The sequence below is a fragment of the Leptonychotes weddellii genome, chromosome 10, assembly GCF_054177405.1.
Source record: "Leptonychotes weddellii isolate Sample4059 chromosome 10, ASM5417740v2, whole genome shotgun sequence".
Classification (NCBI taxonomy): domain Eukaryota; kingdom Metazoa; phylum Chordata; class Mammalia; order Carnivora; family Phocidae; genus Leptonychotes; species Leptonychotes weddellii.
The window spans coordinates 89,569,451-89,587,499 of NC_138378.1; the positions used below are offsets into that span (position 1 = coordinate 89,569,451).

Sequence of the window (18,049 nt, forward strand, 5' to 3'; positions counted from 1 at the left end):
AAGCGTGGATCACCACATCAAAAACTAATGATGTACTGTATGGTGACTAACGTAACATAATAAAATAAAATTAAAAAAAAATAATAAAGAGGGCACATACTGAAAGGAGCACTGGGTGTTATACACAAACAATGAATCATGGAACACTACATCAAAAACTAATGATGTAATGTATGGTGATTAACTTAATAAAATAAAATTTAAAAAAAATGACACCAGATTGAAATTCAGATCTACACAAAGGAACAAGAGCACTGGAAGTGAAATGTGGGTAAATATAAAATATCATCCTTTTTCTTTTCTTAATTTCTTTAACTGAATTTTTGAAACAAAAATAATTACATTGTATTTCTAGAGATATATAATAGTTTAATGACAATAATTACAATGTTTAAGAAAATATGAATCAGTTAAAACAAATGAAATGTTGTTTATACATACAAATTTATTTTGTCCTTCAGAGTAGCCCCCATAGAAGGCTATATATTTATTAAAATACTTCTGCCACTGTTTTAAAATACTGTATACCTCCTTTTCTGGAATAACTTTTAGTGACAGCTTATGAATCAAGAGCTTTTATAAATCTCATTATTTGATATTTTCAAATGCTTTGCTATCTGAAACAGTAACGATCATTCTGAGCATTTTTTCATTGTTTGGAATAGTCTCTAAACAACTTTTGATTATTTCTAAAACATAAATCTACCTGCAAATTATGAAATTTAGGTATCAAATCAGTGTTTGATATATTTAAAAATTTTGTCATTAGTAATAAATAACTGTTAGTGTTCTGAGAAATGGCAGCTCCATTTACTCCAAAATCAGCAGACACACTGAATATACAGATACGTTCACCTAACTCGACAAAATTATTAACTAGAGTATAATTCTTTTCAAATTTTAATAGAAGATATTATAATAAACTTAATTTATTCAATAATTACTTACTGAGCAACTTCAGCTATAAAGAAGGCAATAGAGAAACAGAAGGCAATGAAAGAACTCTAACACACAGAGTATTTTGTTTTCTAAGCTCATAAGAGATTAGGAACATCAAATTAGGAAAAAGAATAGAACTCTGTAGACAAGCATATTGACAGACTGGCAGAAACCAGAACTCAGAAAGTCTGTGGTTTTTCAGATAGGTGCACATTGATCTGAATACTCCCCAGTGTTCCTGAGAGCATCAAGATTTTTCTAGCACAAAAGACTATTTACACTGCAGACTGTTCATACAGTACAACATGCCTGAGAAAGATATAAAGTATATCATGTTCTTTTAATTTTTTTTCTATTTAAAACACTTCAAATAATTTTTTGCACTTAAAGAGGTAGATGTCACAAAATTCATATGTGAAAGCCCTAACCCCCAATACCTCAGAATGTGACTGTATTTGGAGATAGGGCCTTTAAAGAGGTAATTAAGTTAAAATGAGGTCGCTAGGGTGGGCCTTGATCTAATCTGACTGATGTCCTTATAAGAGGAAATTTGGACACACAGAGAGACCCTGGGGGTGTACATGCATAGCAGAATGACCATTTGAGGACAAAGCAGCAAGACAGTAGCCAGCTACAAGCCAGGGAGAAAGGGCTAAACAGATCTTTCCCTTATGGTCCTCAGAGGCTACCAACCCTGCTGGCATCTTGATCTGCACTTATAGCCTCCAGACTACTAGAAAATAAACTTTGTTGTTTAAACCACTAGTCTGTAGTATTTTGTTATGATAGTCCTAGCAATCTAATATATGATGTATGATTTTCAAAGATTTAAAATTTATAGCATACATCTGCATGTCTCTTTTTCTATATTGAAAAATATAAAACATTTTTTCAAAATATCAGAAGGCAAAGAATAAAACTGAAAATTTCATTTTTCCCCTTAAAAGGCAATACCTCAGGGGTGCCTGGGTGGCTCAGTCAGTTAAGCATCTGCCTTCAGCTCAGGTCCTGGGATCAGTCCCAAGTTGGCTCCCTGCTCACTGGGGAGTCTGCTTCTCCCTCTACCCTTCCCCCCTGCCCCGCTTGTGCTCTCTCACTCTCTCAAATAAATAAAATCTTAAAAAAAAAAAAAGGCAATACCTCAAAACCACAATGAGAGGTCATTTCACACATATTAGGAAGGCTATTATAAAAAAAAAATAAAATAAAACCCAAAGCAAAATAAAGCAAAAAAGCCCCAGAAAATAACAAGTTTGGCAAGGATGTGGAGAAACTGGAAAACCTCATGTATTGTGGTGGGAATGTAAAATGGTGCAGCCATTATGGGAACCATTTTGGCAGTTCCTCAGAAAATTAAACACAGAATTACTATCTGATCCAGCAATTCCACTCTTAGGTATATATTACAAGGAACTGAAAGCAGGGTCTCAAAGAAATATTACCCACCCATGTTCATAAGCAGCATTATCACAATAGCCAAATGGTGGAAGCAATCCATCTGTCCAACAACAGAGGAACATACAAAATATGGTATATACATACAATGGAATATTATCCAGCCTTAAAAACGAATGAAACTCTGATACATGCTAGATGAACCTTCAAAAAATTATGATAAATGAAATAAGCCAGACAGAAAAAGACAAATACAGTATTATTCCACCTATATGCCTATAGAGTAGGCAAATTCATAGAGACAAAGTAGAATAGTGGTTACCAGGGGCTGGTGGGGAGGGGGAAGTGAGGTGTTATCATTTAATGGGTACACAGGTTCTGTTTGGGATGATGAAAAATTCTGGAAAAGGATAGTGGTGATGGTTGCACAACACTGTGAATATACTTAATGCCACTGAATTGTATGTTGAAAAGTGGTTAAAATGGCAAATTTTATGCTGTGTATATTTGATCACAATTGTTTTAAAAAGGCAATACCTGAGAAAATGGAATGTCATAATCCCTGTAGAAACTAGCTCTTTTTTTGTGGGAACTTTCTGTATGTTCGACATCTGAATCAAGGCTGTAGTCTGAACTATCATCACTAGATGGAGAATTATGCTAAAAGAAAGGAAAAAACAAATAGTTACACTTGCAAAAGGAAAAAAAATTAACTAGTAATTATATAGGCTTGTTTCAGTCAGAAGTGCCAACCAGTAGATTGTATTATCCTAGTAGGTTCTGAAGTATTAACCAAAAAAATCCTTGCTCCAAAGGCCACCACCACCTCAACTTCTCTAAAATTTTCTGAGGAAAAGTATATCTTCTCCTCTTCTTAAGGATTTAATGGCAGTATTCTCATCATCATCCCTGTGGTCCAAGGACTTGTGCCCCTCTATGCTTGAAAGTGATCTTAGATTTAAGTTAATCTTAAAAGAATAAAATTATGTCTTCAAAGAGGATCACAGAACATAAGTAAAGTATGAATTAATTATTTTTACCTAAAATGGTTTTAGAATTCTTATTCTTTTGCATAAGTACCAAAAGCTAAAAGATACCCAAACATACCAAATTATAAATGTGAAATAAATCCAACTCACAAAATTGAAAAAAAGTGAAATAGAAACCACAAGTAACTGATAATGATTAGCAAATATTAAGAGTAAGCTTTTTAGGGGCACCTGGGTGGCTCAGTCGTTAAGCATCTGCCTTCGGCTCAGGTCATGATCCCAGGGTCCTGGGATCAAGCCCCGCATCAGGCTCCCTGCTCGGCAGGAGGCCTGCTTCTCCCTCTCCCACTCCCTCTGTTTGTGTTCCCTCTCTCGCTATGTCTCTGTCAAATAAATAAATAAAATGTTAAAAAAAAAAAAAAGAGTAAGCTTTTTAAAGTATGAGTGTGCTTCTTAAAAAAAAAGTCACCATATCTCCATTGAGTCAAAATAATTACTTTCTCAGGTTAAGCACTCTTTTTAAAGACTTCTTAAAGTTCTTATCAGTGAAAATACTGACTCAGTAAAAATTTGCTGAACTAAATTGAACTCTGATATTTTCACAGAAGGATGTTTTCCTCCATTCTTAAAGGCTCTTTTAAGAAAGACAAACTTTTCCTCTACTTCTTCTTAAATGTTTTCAGGTTTAGTTTTGTGGTGGTGTTATTTTTGCTGATTTGATAGGTGATATGAAGAAATATTTTTATAATTATGCTATGAAATGCTTCAAACTTATTTATTTAACATTTGTTGGTCAGGGTTTGAAATAAATATTGCCCATTTCTTTTTTCTTTTTTAAGTAGGCTCCAAGCCCAACGCAGGGCTTGAACTCATGACTACCAACTGAGCTGGCCAGGCACCCCTAAACATTGTCTATTCAGAAGCCAAGTTTGCTAAGTCTCTAGCAGAAGTCAGCTCCAGCTCAAAGGAAAACTTTTCACTTGAAGATCACTAAAGGGATAAGACTTGATTAGGAAGAGCTCAAATGAAGACACTGAACTGCTTCAGGAAAAACCACCAGAGAAGAGAAGGTTCTGCTTAAGGGAGAAGTTTCTTCAGACTATTCCAAAACAGTGAGGCTAAAAAAATATATAGACTTTAAGAAGCCATTAAGACTATTATCAAAAAATATGTATGTGTGACAGGGCACCTGGGTAGCTCAGTCGGCTAAGCGTCCGACTCTTGGTTTTGGCTCAGGTCATGATCTCAGGGTTGTGAGATCGAGTTCCACATGGGGCTCCGTGCTCAGTGAGGAGTCGGCTTGAGATTCTGTCTCTCCCTCTGCCCCTCCCCCTGCTCTTGTATGGGCTCTTTCTCTCTAAAATTAATTAATTAATTAATTAAATCTTTAAAAAAAGTAGTAATTATTAACCTGAAATTAGCAATTGGACTATATTAAAAATAGCTAGTAAATAGGTCAGAAGAGAGAGTATATCACTTCTGAGATTAGGTTATAAAAAAGACTAGAGCTTTCATCTTGAGTGCTTTCTCTTGTTCTCTCTCACTCATGGTTCCCCTGCTTTGGGGGAAGCCAGATAACATCATGAGGACACTGAGGCAGTCTGTAGAGATGTCCACACGGTGAGGAACTGAGGCCTGCCAAGAGCCACGTGAGTGAACATGGAAAAGAATACTGCCTCAGTCAAGCTTTGAGATGACTGCAACCCCATGAGAAAAGCTGAGCCGGAATCACCTGGTTAAGCTGCACCCATATTCCTGACCCACAAAAACTGGGAAATAAATCTTTATTCTTTTAAGTTTCTAAGTTTGGGGTAATGTTGTGCAGCAACAGTTAATAAGATTCTGGTGTCTGGAAATGCTGTGCTTCCACAAGAAATATCTAAAAGGTAGGAAGGGTTTTGGAAACAGGCAGTGGATAGAAACTGGAAGGACTTTAAGGAGAGTATTTGTGAAAGTCTAAATTAACTCAAATGAGGGGTGCCTGGCTAGCTCAGTTGGTGGAGTATGCAACTCTTAATCTCCAGGTCGTGAGTTCAAGCCCCATACTGGGTGTAGAGACACAAAAAATAATAATTAAAAAAATGGGTTAGACAACCAACTCTTGGTTTCCTCTTGAGTTATGATTTCATAGGTCATGAGATCGAGCCCTGCGTTCAGGCTCCATGCTCAGCAGGGAGTCTGCTTGGGCTTCTCTCTCTCCCTTTGCCCCTCCCCCAACTCGTGCTCTCTCTCTCTCTCTCTCTCTCTCAAATACATAAATCTTTAAATAAATGAATAAATAAGTTGCCTTGAATTACTGTTAGTAAAATTCTGAACTTTGAGGCAACTTAAAGGAAAGTGGGATATCTTATTAAAACTGGAAGAATGGAAATCCTCATTATGCAGTGGCAGAAAGTTGAACAAAAACAGCTACATTCGGTAACATGGAAACCAGAAAATGTGTCTAGTGAACTAAGTGATCTAGTTAAGATTTTCAAGAAAAATGTTGAAAGTATATATCTGCCAAAGAAGATAGACAAAGAAAAGGCTGTTAAAAAGGAGATGGGACTTGATGGTTTTGAAAGTTCTTAGCTTCAACATATCAAATTTTATTTTTGCTTTTCCCTTTTTTCTTTTTTTCTTAAGTAAGCTCCACACCCAACATGCAGCTCAAACTCACACCCCAAGATGAAGAGTCTCATGTTCCACCCACTGAGCCAGCCAGGTGCCCCCTTTTTCTTGATTAGTCTGGCCAATGATTTATATATATTGTTGATCTTTTTTTTAATAACTACTGGTTTTTCATTCTAGTTCATTAAGTTCTGCTTGTAACTTAATTAAAAGTCCTTCCTTTTTGTTTTTGTTTTGATCGGCTACTTTTCTAGCCTAGCAATAATAGCAGTAATAAATACTGCAATACTCTTAATTTTTCTCCTGATAACCGCTTCAGCTATATTCTGTTGGTACTTACACATCGGGATTTTATCATTTTCACGAAATTCTGCAGTTTTAATGTTTCCCCTGTGTTCCACAGGTTATTTATAGCAGGTATTTGAATTACAAAGCAAAAAGACATTTTGTTTTTTGACTTTATTAGTAATATCTAATTTTATTGTATTGTAGTTTGACATTGCTCTTTGTAACACTTCCACTCTATCAAAGTAATTAGAGCTTATAAGGCCTACTGTATGGCCGTAAAGATGAGAGGAAGCTGTATTCTCAGGATTCAGAGCTCACTACATAATCTCTCTTTAATATCCTAACCACCTTTTCATCCACTTCATTGATCTCTTTGGGTTAAGAGAGGCATACTGGTATATCTCCTGTTATTAGTGTATTCCTATTTCTTCTTGCAGTTCCTATAGTTCTTGCTTTATAAAAGTTGCTGTTTTGGGGGATATAAAATATTAATAATTTATACTTCATTGTGAATTATAGCCTTTAACATCACAAAATATCCTTGTTTCTTTCAATGCCATTTTGACCTAATTTTGACTTTTTCAGATATCAACATTATGACTTCTTTTTTTTTTTTTTTAAAGATTTTATTTATTTGTTTGAGAGAGAGAGACAGAAAGAGAGCATGAGCAGGGGGTAAGGGCAGAGGGAGAGGGATAAGTAGACTCCCCGCTGAGCAGGGAGCCCGACAGAGGGCTTGATCCCAGGACCCCAAGATCATGACCTGAGCCGAAGGCAGATGCATAACCATCTGAGCCACCCAGGTGCCCCACAACATTATGACTTCTGCCTTTTCTTTCTTTGCATTTGCCTGCATAGCTTTACCCATTTTTTAAATCTTTCTATTATACACAGCTTAGAGTTGGATTTTGCATTGTTGGGGAGTATACCTTTTGGTATTTAGAAAGGTTTGCATTTATGTATGTATGTATGTATCTTTCTATCTATTTATACGTAGGCTCCATTCCCAGAGTGGAACCCAACATGGGGCTTGAACTCACGACCCTGAGATCAAGACCTGAGCTGAGATCAAGAGTTGGACACTCGGGATGCCTGTGTGGCTCAGTCAATTAAACATCTGCCTTCAGCTTAGGTTATGATGCCAGGGTCCTGGGATCGAGTCCCACACTGGGGGCCTTGCTCAGCAGGGAGCCTGCTTCTTTCTCTGCCTTCCCCTCCCCCTGCTTGCTCAGTCTCTCTCTCTCTCTCTGACAAATAAATAAAATCTTTAAAAAAAAGAAAAAAGAGTCAGACGCTCAACCAACTGAGCCACCCAGGTGTTCCTCCATTATTTCTTCCGTACAACCTTTTTCCAATAACCTTGGTCCCTGTCCCTTCTTTGCATACTATTTCTTTACTAACAGGACCAATACTGAAGTTCAGCAGTAACCTCTTCTCCTTTCTTTTTCATTCTCAGGATAACAATGTGAAGCAACATCTTTTTACTCTGAGTTAATAACTATAAGGCAATCAGTAAGCTTATCCTGCTTGCCATATACTCTTCTGCTTTTCCTGGTATTTTTTATAGTTGTAATGTTCAGATACATAATACACTGCTCCTCTTATGTCCATCATTTAGTCTTAGTTTTACAAGGAAATATGTATGTGTATATAGATGCCTCTCTCTCAACTAGTCATTCTGGTTATCTAAACTTGTTCTCTAGTAGAGTCTACAGGAAGGCTCATGATAACAATATTTCCTGAGTTCTATCATATATATATTTTTGACAACTTTGTATCAGAAGATCAGTATTTAGCTGGATATAAAATTCTTGGCCCACATCTTATTTAAATATGTCATTCCAGGGGCGCCTGGCTGGCTCAGTCGGTTAAGCATCTGCCTTTGGCTCAGGCCATGATCCCAGGGTCCTGGGATCAAGCCCCATGTAGAGCTCCCTGCTCAGTGGGAGAGTCTGCTTCTCCCTCTCCCTCTGCTCCTCCCCCCACTCGTGCTCTCTCTCGCTCTACTCTCTCTCAAATCAAATCTTTAAAAAAAATATGTCATTCCATTATCTTCCGGCATAAAATATTTATATCAAAAATTTTTATATAAACCTGATTCTCTTTTCCTATAAGGGACTTCGTCTTTTTGCCTAGATGACCAAAGGATATTTCCTACAAAACTGTATTTATGCTGTTTGATCATAGCTTATATTACTTTCTTAAATTTTTTTATCATTTTGAAATATTAGGTTAGATATTTTATATGTTTTATGGGAATTATTTCTCTTCTGGAATAATATTATTTTCTCCATTATTCCCTTTTTAAAAAATTTTTTTTGAAGATTTTTTTTTATTTCTTTGAGTTAGAGCAAGAGAGAGAGCACAAGCAGGCTGAAGGGGCAGAGGGAGCCTGGGAGCCTGCTCAGGGCTCGATCCCAAGACCTGGAGCTCATGACCCAAGCCGAAGAGAGATGCTTAACTGACTGAGCCACTCAGGTGCCCCTTTTTTTTTAATAATAACTTACGTGGAATGTGATCGTGGTCCTATCTTGTTTTCTAGGGTTATTTCTTCCATTGTTTGCATGAAGTATTAATAAATATGGTTATGTATCTTCTCAAATATGCTTTGCTTGCTCCCTTCCCTCATTTTTAAATCTATTTCTTTCCTTGCCCAGCCCTAGTATGCTTGTCCTCTCAGTTTAGATTCTTTTTTTTTTTTTTTAAGATTCTATTTATTTATTTGACAGAGATAGCAAGAACAGGAACACAGCAGCGGGAGTGGGAGAGGGAGAGCAGGCTTCCCGCCGAGGAGGGAGCCCGATGTGGGACTCTATCTCAGGACCCTGGGATCATGATCTGAGCCGAAGGCAGATGCTTAATGACTGAGCCACCCAGGCGCCTCTCAGTTTAGATTCTAATGATAGCAGTTATATTCTCAGTGTTGGGACTCTGTCTGAGAAGAGGGATTTGGTTGATTAGTATCAGGAGTTCATCAGGCCCAGACCATTCAAGCACCATCCAAATTCATGTGGTCACTTTACATTCACATGTGAATTGAAACTAGTAAAGTGTCCTCTCATTTTCTGCTGCTGTTCTCAGACTGGTCCATGGACTTTCCACATGGAGTCAGAACTCCTCCATCTGAGAGAAGTACCTGTTGGCAATTTGTTTTCTGGAAGTCCCATTACCTTCCCTCTGCCTCAGTATGCACAGTTGCTGATCCTATACAGGTCTTGGTGCTGTCTATGGTTTGGCCTTATCCATTTGTGTTTTTAAGGTTTGTGGGAATAACTTGTTACTTCATTTTTTGGTAGATGTTGCCAATGAGTTTTTGATTTTGCTATCCTTATTGCCCTATTTTTACAGGGGAGTTTCAAAAACTACCCCACCACAGATGCCAACTTTTCCCTGAGTTCTCTGTCAGAGAGATGTCCCTTCTTCCCTATCCCAAACTACATTATTCTCTATGCAGCACCCTACTTTTTTTTCTTGATGACATTTGTTTTTCATTTGTTTATTGCCTTCTCTTTCCCATTTCAATGTAATCTCTGTTAGAGACTGTTTCACTCATTACTATAACCCTAGCATAGGGCACAGAGATTTCCATAACAAGCACATGAAAATACATATGAATGAATAAATAAATAGACAATGCCAATGCTACTAATCTATATCGGTAGAGAATAAAACTTTCTTTAACCTTTTATCATTCTTGCATATAATTCCATTAGTTAAAAAGATTTATTTTAGGGATGCCTGGGTGGCTCAGTCAGTTAAACGTCTGCCTTCAGCTCAGGTCATGATCCCAGGGTCCTGGAATCGAGTCCTGCATCGGGGTCCTTGCCCAGCGAGGAGCCTGCTTCTCCCTCTGCCTGCAGCTCCCCCTGTTTGCGCGCTCTCTCTGACAAATAAATAAATAAAATCTTTAAAAATAAAAGATTTATTTTAACTTGCATTAAAAGTTACCTTGATTAATTTTTAAATCTTTGAGATAATTCATATAATTTTTATGTTCAGAAAATTTATTAATCACATAAATAAAAATATCTAATCAACAAGTTGTTTTTTGGGGGGTGGAAGGGCAGAGGGAGAGAGAGAATCTTAAGCAGGCTCCATGCCCAGTGAGAAGCCTGACACAGGGCTCAATCTCACGCCCAAGATCATGACCTGAGCTGAAATCCAGTCACACACTTAACTGACTGAGACATCCAGGCACCCCTCTAAACAATGTTTTATAATAAAATAAGCAATAATTTATACTTTCTAATTTTCAGTATTTTATATTTCATACAAATTTACTAAAAGAATTCAAAGTAGATTCTAGCTAACCTTATGTTTTTCACGTTTTCTCCTTTTGGATTTTTTCTTCTCTCTTTCTTTCTTGTGTTTTTTCCTTGATTTTCTATAGGCTTTTTCATTTTTCTGTTTTTCATCCTCTTTTGCTTCCTGTTCTTGTGTTTCTTCGAGTCCTGCATCATCTATTTCACCATCTTCTAATTCGCCATCTTCTCTGTAGAAAACAATGACATTTTTATTTTCAAATGTTATTCAAAAATGAGTCTTATAAAAACATTTCCAAAAGAAAAAAAAGCACATGCCAAGAATTTTGGTTATATTCATTTAGATCAGGGATGGCAAACTTCTCCTGTAAAGGGCCAGGTAGTATATTTACAGGCCACATACAGTTTCTGTTGCAAATTCTTCTCCCTTTTTGGGGAACAACCCTTCAAAAATGTAAGAACCAGTCTTAGCAGCAAAAATTTGCCAACCTCTGATTTGGATTAAGATCACTGACGCTCACCAAATGAATGAATGTATGCATGAATGCAGTATTATTCCATGGTATTACAGCAGTTACCTTCTACTAAATCACCTTTTAAAAAAAAGTTAAACTAAAACATTTTAGTAAGTAAACATTCTTACTACAGGACGGAATTTTTAACTTAGTGTCACGTAAACAATGATAATTAGCTTTAAAATAAAAGTAATCTGTATTAATTCTCACCATCAAAGTAAACTTCAATAAGAAAACAGATTTCAATAGGCAGATAAAGAGCAAAACCTGAGCTACAGAAGAATCATAAATTAAACTTGAATCTGCAAAAAACATTCATAGTAAAATCATAAATTGAATTCCACTTTCCAAATACTAATATGTTTGCTATAATGGAGACCAAACTAGAAACAAACTTTTATATTGTTTATGACCTTTTTATACTTATAGAAGCCAAAATATTCATTAATAGTATTTTAAAGGCAAATTAAACAATGATCTATCTACATAAGAAGATAAGTATATAAAATAAGTTTGGCATTTAATCATGTTTCCATACAGTTTGAAAAAATGCAAGCTGCTATAAATAGTACGGAAAGACAAATGTCTGTATGACTGGAAGCAAATGAGAAGCAACCAAACTATGGTGTGTGCATTATAAAGATACTTTAAAGTTACTAGGGATATGTGATTTCTAAAATGCAAAACTGATCATGTCACTCTCCTGCTCAAAATCTTCAATGATGATGTGATGTCTCAAATTTGCTTCAGAACTATCCACTGGGGGAGGAAAGAAGTGGTATCAACAAGATTGGTCATGAGTTGGTAATTGCTCAAACTGTGGGATGTGTAGGTGTTTGAAGTCTTCCATAATAAAAGGACAGTACCAGTGATTCCTTTCTGACCTGAGGATGACATCAGAACTCTGTGATATTACCAAAAGGCCCTTTATAATTGAGTCCCTGCTTCCCAGCTACTTTCAATTTCTCACATCTCCAAGCTTTAAACATTGCCTTAAAAACTCTCATTGTCGGGGTGCCTGGGTGGCTCAGACAGTTAAGCGTCTGCCTTCGGCTTGGGTCATGGTGGTCCTGCGATGGAGCCCTGCACCAGGCTCCCTGCTGAGCAGGGAGCCTGCTTCTCCTTCTCCCTCTGCCTGCTGCTTCCCCTGCTTGTGCACTCTCTGTCAAAAATAAACAAAATCTTTAAAAAAAAAAAAACAAAAAAACTCTCATTGTCCGCTCCTCTCAACACCCACCCTCCACTTCCTTCACCTGGCTAATTCCATTTTGTTCTATTGGACCCAGGTCAGATGTCATTTCCTCTGAGATGCTTCCACTGACTACCCAGGTTTAGGTGAGATGCTTCACCCTAAGTACTCTCCTAATAATTCTCCTTTCTTTATCACTACACTCCATGCATTATGTTCAAATAACTTGAACATATTGGTTGGGGAAAGCAGGATGTGATTGCGTCTTTCATAGCTGTATCTCTAACCCCTAGGATGGTTCCCTACTGTTCACTGAATGAATGAATGTATAATATCCGTAACTCTTGCATTATAGAACAGGCACAATACCACCCAAAATTGGCAGTGAAGTCAGTGTTATTTTCCCCCAATTTCTATTATAAGATCAAAGAGGTATATATCCGTTTAGGCAGACTTAAAAATTTCTTGTGAGGCAGGGTTGGCATTCTGACTGTTTTAACAAAAACGTTCTGAACTTTTATAACACTACAAAACCTGAAGTTCCAAGAAAAATGAGTGCATATATTCACCAAAAGATAAGCAGAAGAATGTTCTTTGCAACTTTAGTCACAATAGTAAAAAACTGTTAGCCCAAATCACCATCAACAGGTGAATAGATAAATTGTGCTTTATTTATATAATGAAATACTATAAAGCAAAAAAAATAGCCACTGCTACACACAATATGGATGAATCTTATAGACACAATTATGAGTAAAAGAAGCTAGACACAAGAGAGTATTATTTGATTCCATTTATATGTATTTCAAGAAGAGGCAAAACTAACCTATTGTGACAGAAGTCAAAATAGTGATTACCTCTTGGAGGGTTGTAACTGACAAAAAAGGAGTACTAAGGAATCTTCTGGGGTGTTGAAATATTTTGTATATTGATGTGTGATGATCATTATATATACACACTTATGTGTAAAAAATTCATCAAGTTGTACATTTACGAATTGTGTACTTTACTGCCTATACTTACACCATAACAAAATTTAAACAGCACCAAAAAAACCTACAGACATTCACCTTTTCTTTTACCACCCTTCTCTTCCAACTTGAGCTCCTTAAAGCATAAATCTTTTTATATCTTAAAATCACTAATTCATACTTAACATTTTGACTGGAGCTATTTAACCTAAGTATTCAAGTTAAAAATGCTGCCTATGAATTTATGTCCTACTTTACATAAATTCTTTAACTGTGAAATATGGGGTGCTTATATTTGTCATTAGACAAAAAGAAATGAAAGGTATTTTACTTTTCTTTCTTCTCCCTTAGACTATTTACCATTTTAGCATTCACACAACAAACTTAAACTTGTGAATTTAAATCTGTGTATGGTTACAAGAAATAGGATAGAAAAAGGAAATAAAGAACATTGATCCCCATTTCCATGAACTGTTTACAAATGCTTTACAAAAATCAGCTTTGGGCACAAATGGAAAGCATGTATGGCATGATGGAAGAGGAGACTTCCAGGGAGGACAGCTGGCTTCTAATGCCAGTTCTGTCACCAAAACAAAATAAAGCTATCTTGATTGAGCACCTACTAATGTATCAGATACTAATTTAGCTCTGTGAAAAATAAAAAACAGAAGAAATAATATAATAAGAGTGCTTAGCATTCTCTAGATTTTGAATTAGCTCAACACCATTATGAAAGCTGTTTTTTACTAAATCCAAAACACTTTTTTAAATTTAATAAATCAAAAAGAGAGGCTCTCAGTTCAATTCTATATGGATGACTTTTCATTAATGTAAAATAATAGAGTGATTATATCCTTTTGAGGAAGAGGCATATTCATGTTTATGGACATGTAAACAACTGTTCAATTGTTATTTTTAAAAGAATTTATCTCTTAGGCAAATCCATAGAGACAGAAAAAGAGATTAGGGATTGCCAGGTAGATCAGAGGGAGGAATGAGGATTGACTGTCAATGGTCATGGGGTTTTTCTTTTTGGAGTGATGAAAATGTTCTAAAAAAAAAAAAGTTCTAAAATTAGAGAGTGGTAATGATTGCACAACTCTGAATATCCTAAAAGCCAATGGTTGTATACGTTAAAAAGGTGAATTTTATTTCAATAAAGCTGTTATTTTAAAAAATAATTAAGTTTTAAAAGATTTTATCTCTAGGTTTAAATATCTACACTGCAGACAACTGGAGAAAATCATAACACACAGTGGTATTAATTAAAAACTCTGAAATGGCTCAATGCCCTCACTGTTCATGATATGTTCTTATTCTGAGGTATATTTCACTAAATCCTTATAAACTGATCTGCTTCATAAAGGACTCTACTTCTCCCCATTCTGATATTGTTGCTATTAAAACAACTTAACCTGAACCATTCAGTCTTACCTCCACAGGTAGTTTCTGCTTTTTCTTTATGCTTGCCTAAAGGCTCCTGTTACAAGCTATAGATCAGAAACTGAGTCTTCTGGAAGAAACATAAAAGCCTCAATAAAATACTATAAAAGTACTCCTGATAGATGATATTACAAAGATATTACTCATAAATACAAGCATCCTGGGAAAAGATGACATGATCACCAGAAAAAAGACATTTCTCAGAAGGTACCAAATGACTGTCAGGATGTCAAGGATGCCTTTACATTCCAGAAGCAGACAACTTTATAGAAATAGGCTGCTTATCCTAAGATCAACAGAACACAAATTTCTATACTTGAAACTATTGCTTGTAACACTTTTCTTTTCATGCTTTTGTTCTAATTCACCCTGTCATTTCTCCTTTACCATGGATAATGTAGAAGAACTGCTCTGAACTGAGGCACTGGCAACCTTACATGTCTCCACCTAGCTCACACAGGCAAGGCTCAACCGCAGGATGACCTGAGCCCCGGAAGAATGGTCCTCCAGAATACAGAAATATAGGCAGTCTTGGGAGGTGCTGCTAACAAAGCTATTTCTAACCCACCTCCATATATTCTCCTCATATGGCCACTGTTCCTCAGCCACAGGGTACCCTACCACTCATGTTGCCTGTGATTGTCTGGCCTCTTTGGTTTCAGTGTTACCCAGTGAGACAATAGACACAAGGAGCTAACACCATGGTGATCCTACATTTGTTGTCTATGTAAGTAATAAACAATTTTACTGGCTGAATTTGTCAGCATCCTTAACGGAAAACTTGCTTGGGTCTAGGCTTGTCCATGCCTACTCTGGTATCTTCCCTCAACCTATATAGCTTACGTATGATCTTCTTGATAAAGACCTGACATAACTCCCCACCTTATACCTCCCAAACTAGTTATTTCTTCTCAAGGAGAACACTGGTCATACCAGGGCCATGGCAGAGCTACCTGACATGAATTTTTATGATTTTATGTTTATCCCCAAACTGGACCTTGAACATTTACATGCTAGATGGCTCATCTTACTTGTTTCAGCAAAAGTTTCTCTTTACAAATTACCAGTGGTAAAATCTGACAGATATCTACAACTTTCAAAGTGTTTTTAATCTTCATTCTTTATCCAATACATTCTTACACCCTCTGGAATCTATTTGGTTTGCAGCAAGTTTCACTCCTCGAGCCAACCTTAGAATTTGCGAAAGCCTCAACTCAAATACAAATTCCTTCAAGAATGAGACTTGGTACAAATTTATGGGCAAAATTATAAATTCTAATTAGCCTAACATCCTCCACAGTCTTATGGCAACCTTTCCAAATTTTGCTTAACTCTATGCAAGTTAGCTGTATCCCAGAGATAACTAAGAATCTCTTTCTCACTTTTTACAAGTAATTCTACTTCTGTTTTTACATACGTGACCCTTCTAATCTTTATTTCCGGAATCCACAACATGCTTATTCATATTTGCCTCATCAAAACCTAACTTGCATATACAGATAACAACTATATATAAAAATATAATAATTAGACAATATTAGATATTTCCTTCCCATGTCCTTCAGGAGACTATGCTTCTGTGGGAGTGTCTGAAGGGACACTGATCTCCCTGGAGAAAAAAACAGATACTCTCTTTATGCTAGAATCATTAGGACTCTATTTTCAACTATAGAGGTCACATAACTTGAAAATGTTATCCAAAATTTGTTATTAACATTGACTGAAAAGATAATACCGCAAAGCCCCAGAGTTACAACAAACTAAAGTCATTGATCTAAGTGATTGTGGATAATAGCATAAGCCCTAGATTTCTTGCTGGCAAGCCAAGAAAAAAATATGAATTACTGCTAATACTTCCTGCTGCCCATGAAGTAATATCACAGGGAAAGTTGGCCGATCTATATTCAAACAAAAGACAACTTGGCTATCAAAAGGGGACTCAGGGGGTGCCTGGGTGGGTCAGTCAGTTAAGCCTCTGCCTTTGGCTCAAGTTGTGATCCCAGGGTCCTTGCTTGTCTCTCTCCCTCTGCCCCTCCCTCCCGCTCATGCTCTCTCTCGCTCGCTTTCTCTCTCAAATAAATAAATAAAATCTTAAAAAAAAGTGGACTCAGAAGTAAGATTCCCTTACTTTGGTCATCACTCTAAAGTGCCTTCTAGTCTCTTCTTAGAATTTAGTCATGGCTATTCTTACTTGTCTCACAGTCTCCCAATGCCTGGTCTCCAGAGTCATATATGCTTCTGCACAGCTGTTATTTCATCAAATGGTACAAAAATTCATTTTGTAACAGAAAGAAAACAAAAGTACTCTGATATTCAGTCAGGCTAAATACTAAGGCCTTTGATCACGATTCCTACAAAGATCATAACCCATACAGCAGTGAATATGTAGCATGCTGTTCTATAAGGGTAGGACTAAGGCAGTACTGTTAAAATAAAACTCTACCAAGTTCCCAGCATGTGCATATAAAAGTGCTGATCTAAAAAGAAAAAAACAAAAGTGCTGATCTTATATCTCTGAACCTAACAGACACTTTCATATCCCACCTCAGACCTCTTTATAAAGCAATCTCTACGCTTTTGTGACAGCAGAACAAAATCAAAAAGAAGAATTTCTAGTTCCCAAATGACCCAATCAGAACATAAAACCTAGAATTCCTAATATATAATAAACCTTTTCTCTTCCTCTCTTTTTCACTTTCAGCACGGAGAGACAGAGTGAACTCATTTCTTACCCAGCAAGCGGATTAACTTAGCTTCAAGAAAAAATCTGGGTGAATTTTATTATTCCTTGAATGCTATTTATAGAGCCTTTATTGATCAATATATAAAATATGTTAAAATTCTAAAGATTAAGGTGAAGCTAAGACTAAGATTAATTTACACAGGAGTATGCCAGAGATCCCTGACTAATTTTTATATGGGAGCTGCAAATTTGGCTTCAGGAAACAAGGATTAGGTATAAGACAACAGTACTTCCAAGACAAAAACAGACCAGTTGCTCAAGAGAGGCATAGTTTTTTCTAGTAGTGAGATCAGAAAGAAATTTCTCCCCCGAGTCCTCATAAAGACATTATCTGATACAATGGTCAGTACTTGTCACAATGAACACTACCTTCAGTAGTGTCCATACAACCAATGCAATAGTTTATCACCTAAAGCATGCCTCAATTTGAACCAAGGGCTTGCTGCCAAAATCCAATTGTGAAAAAGCAATTTTATAAGGAAACAAAGTAATATTGTCCAAGTACGCAATTGTCTGATGTTCTGATTTTTTTTAAGATTCTATTTTTTTTTTTTTAAAGATTTTATTTATGTATTTGACAGAGCGAGACACAGCAAGAGAGGGAACACAAGCAGGGGGAGTGGGAGAGGGAGAAGCAGATATCCCACAGAGCAGGGAGCCCGAGGCGGGGCTCGATCCCAGGACCCTGGGATCATGACCTGAGCC

The 18,049-nt window shown here is 36.6% G+C and overlaps 1 protein-coding gene across 1 annotated transcript in view; it reads right to left on the reverse strand.

Annotated features, from left to right (window-relative positions):
- The window catches only part of ZC3H6 (zinc finger CCCH-type containing 6), a 67,700-nt gene that overhangs the window by 32,568 nt on the left and 17,083 nt on the right, over positions 1 to 18,049 (reverse strand). The window contains exons 3-4 of the mRNA XM_081796783.1: positions 10,533 to 10,713; positions 2,872 to 2,994 (exon numbers count right to left, since the gene is read on the reverse strand). Coding sequence (XP_081652909.1) covers positions 2,872 to 2,994; positions 10,533 to 10,713 — 304 coding nt within the window. The remainder of the gene's footprint in view (positions 1 to 2,871; positions 2,995 to 10,532; positions 10,714 to 18,049) is intronic.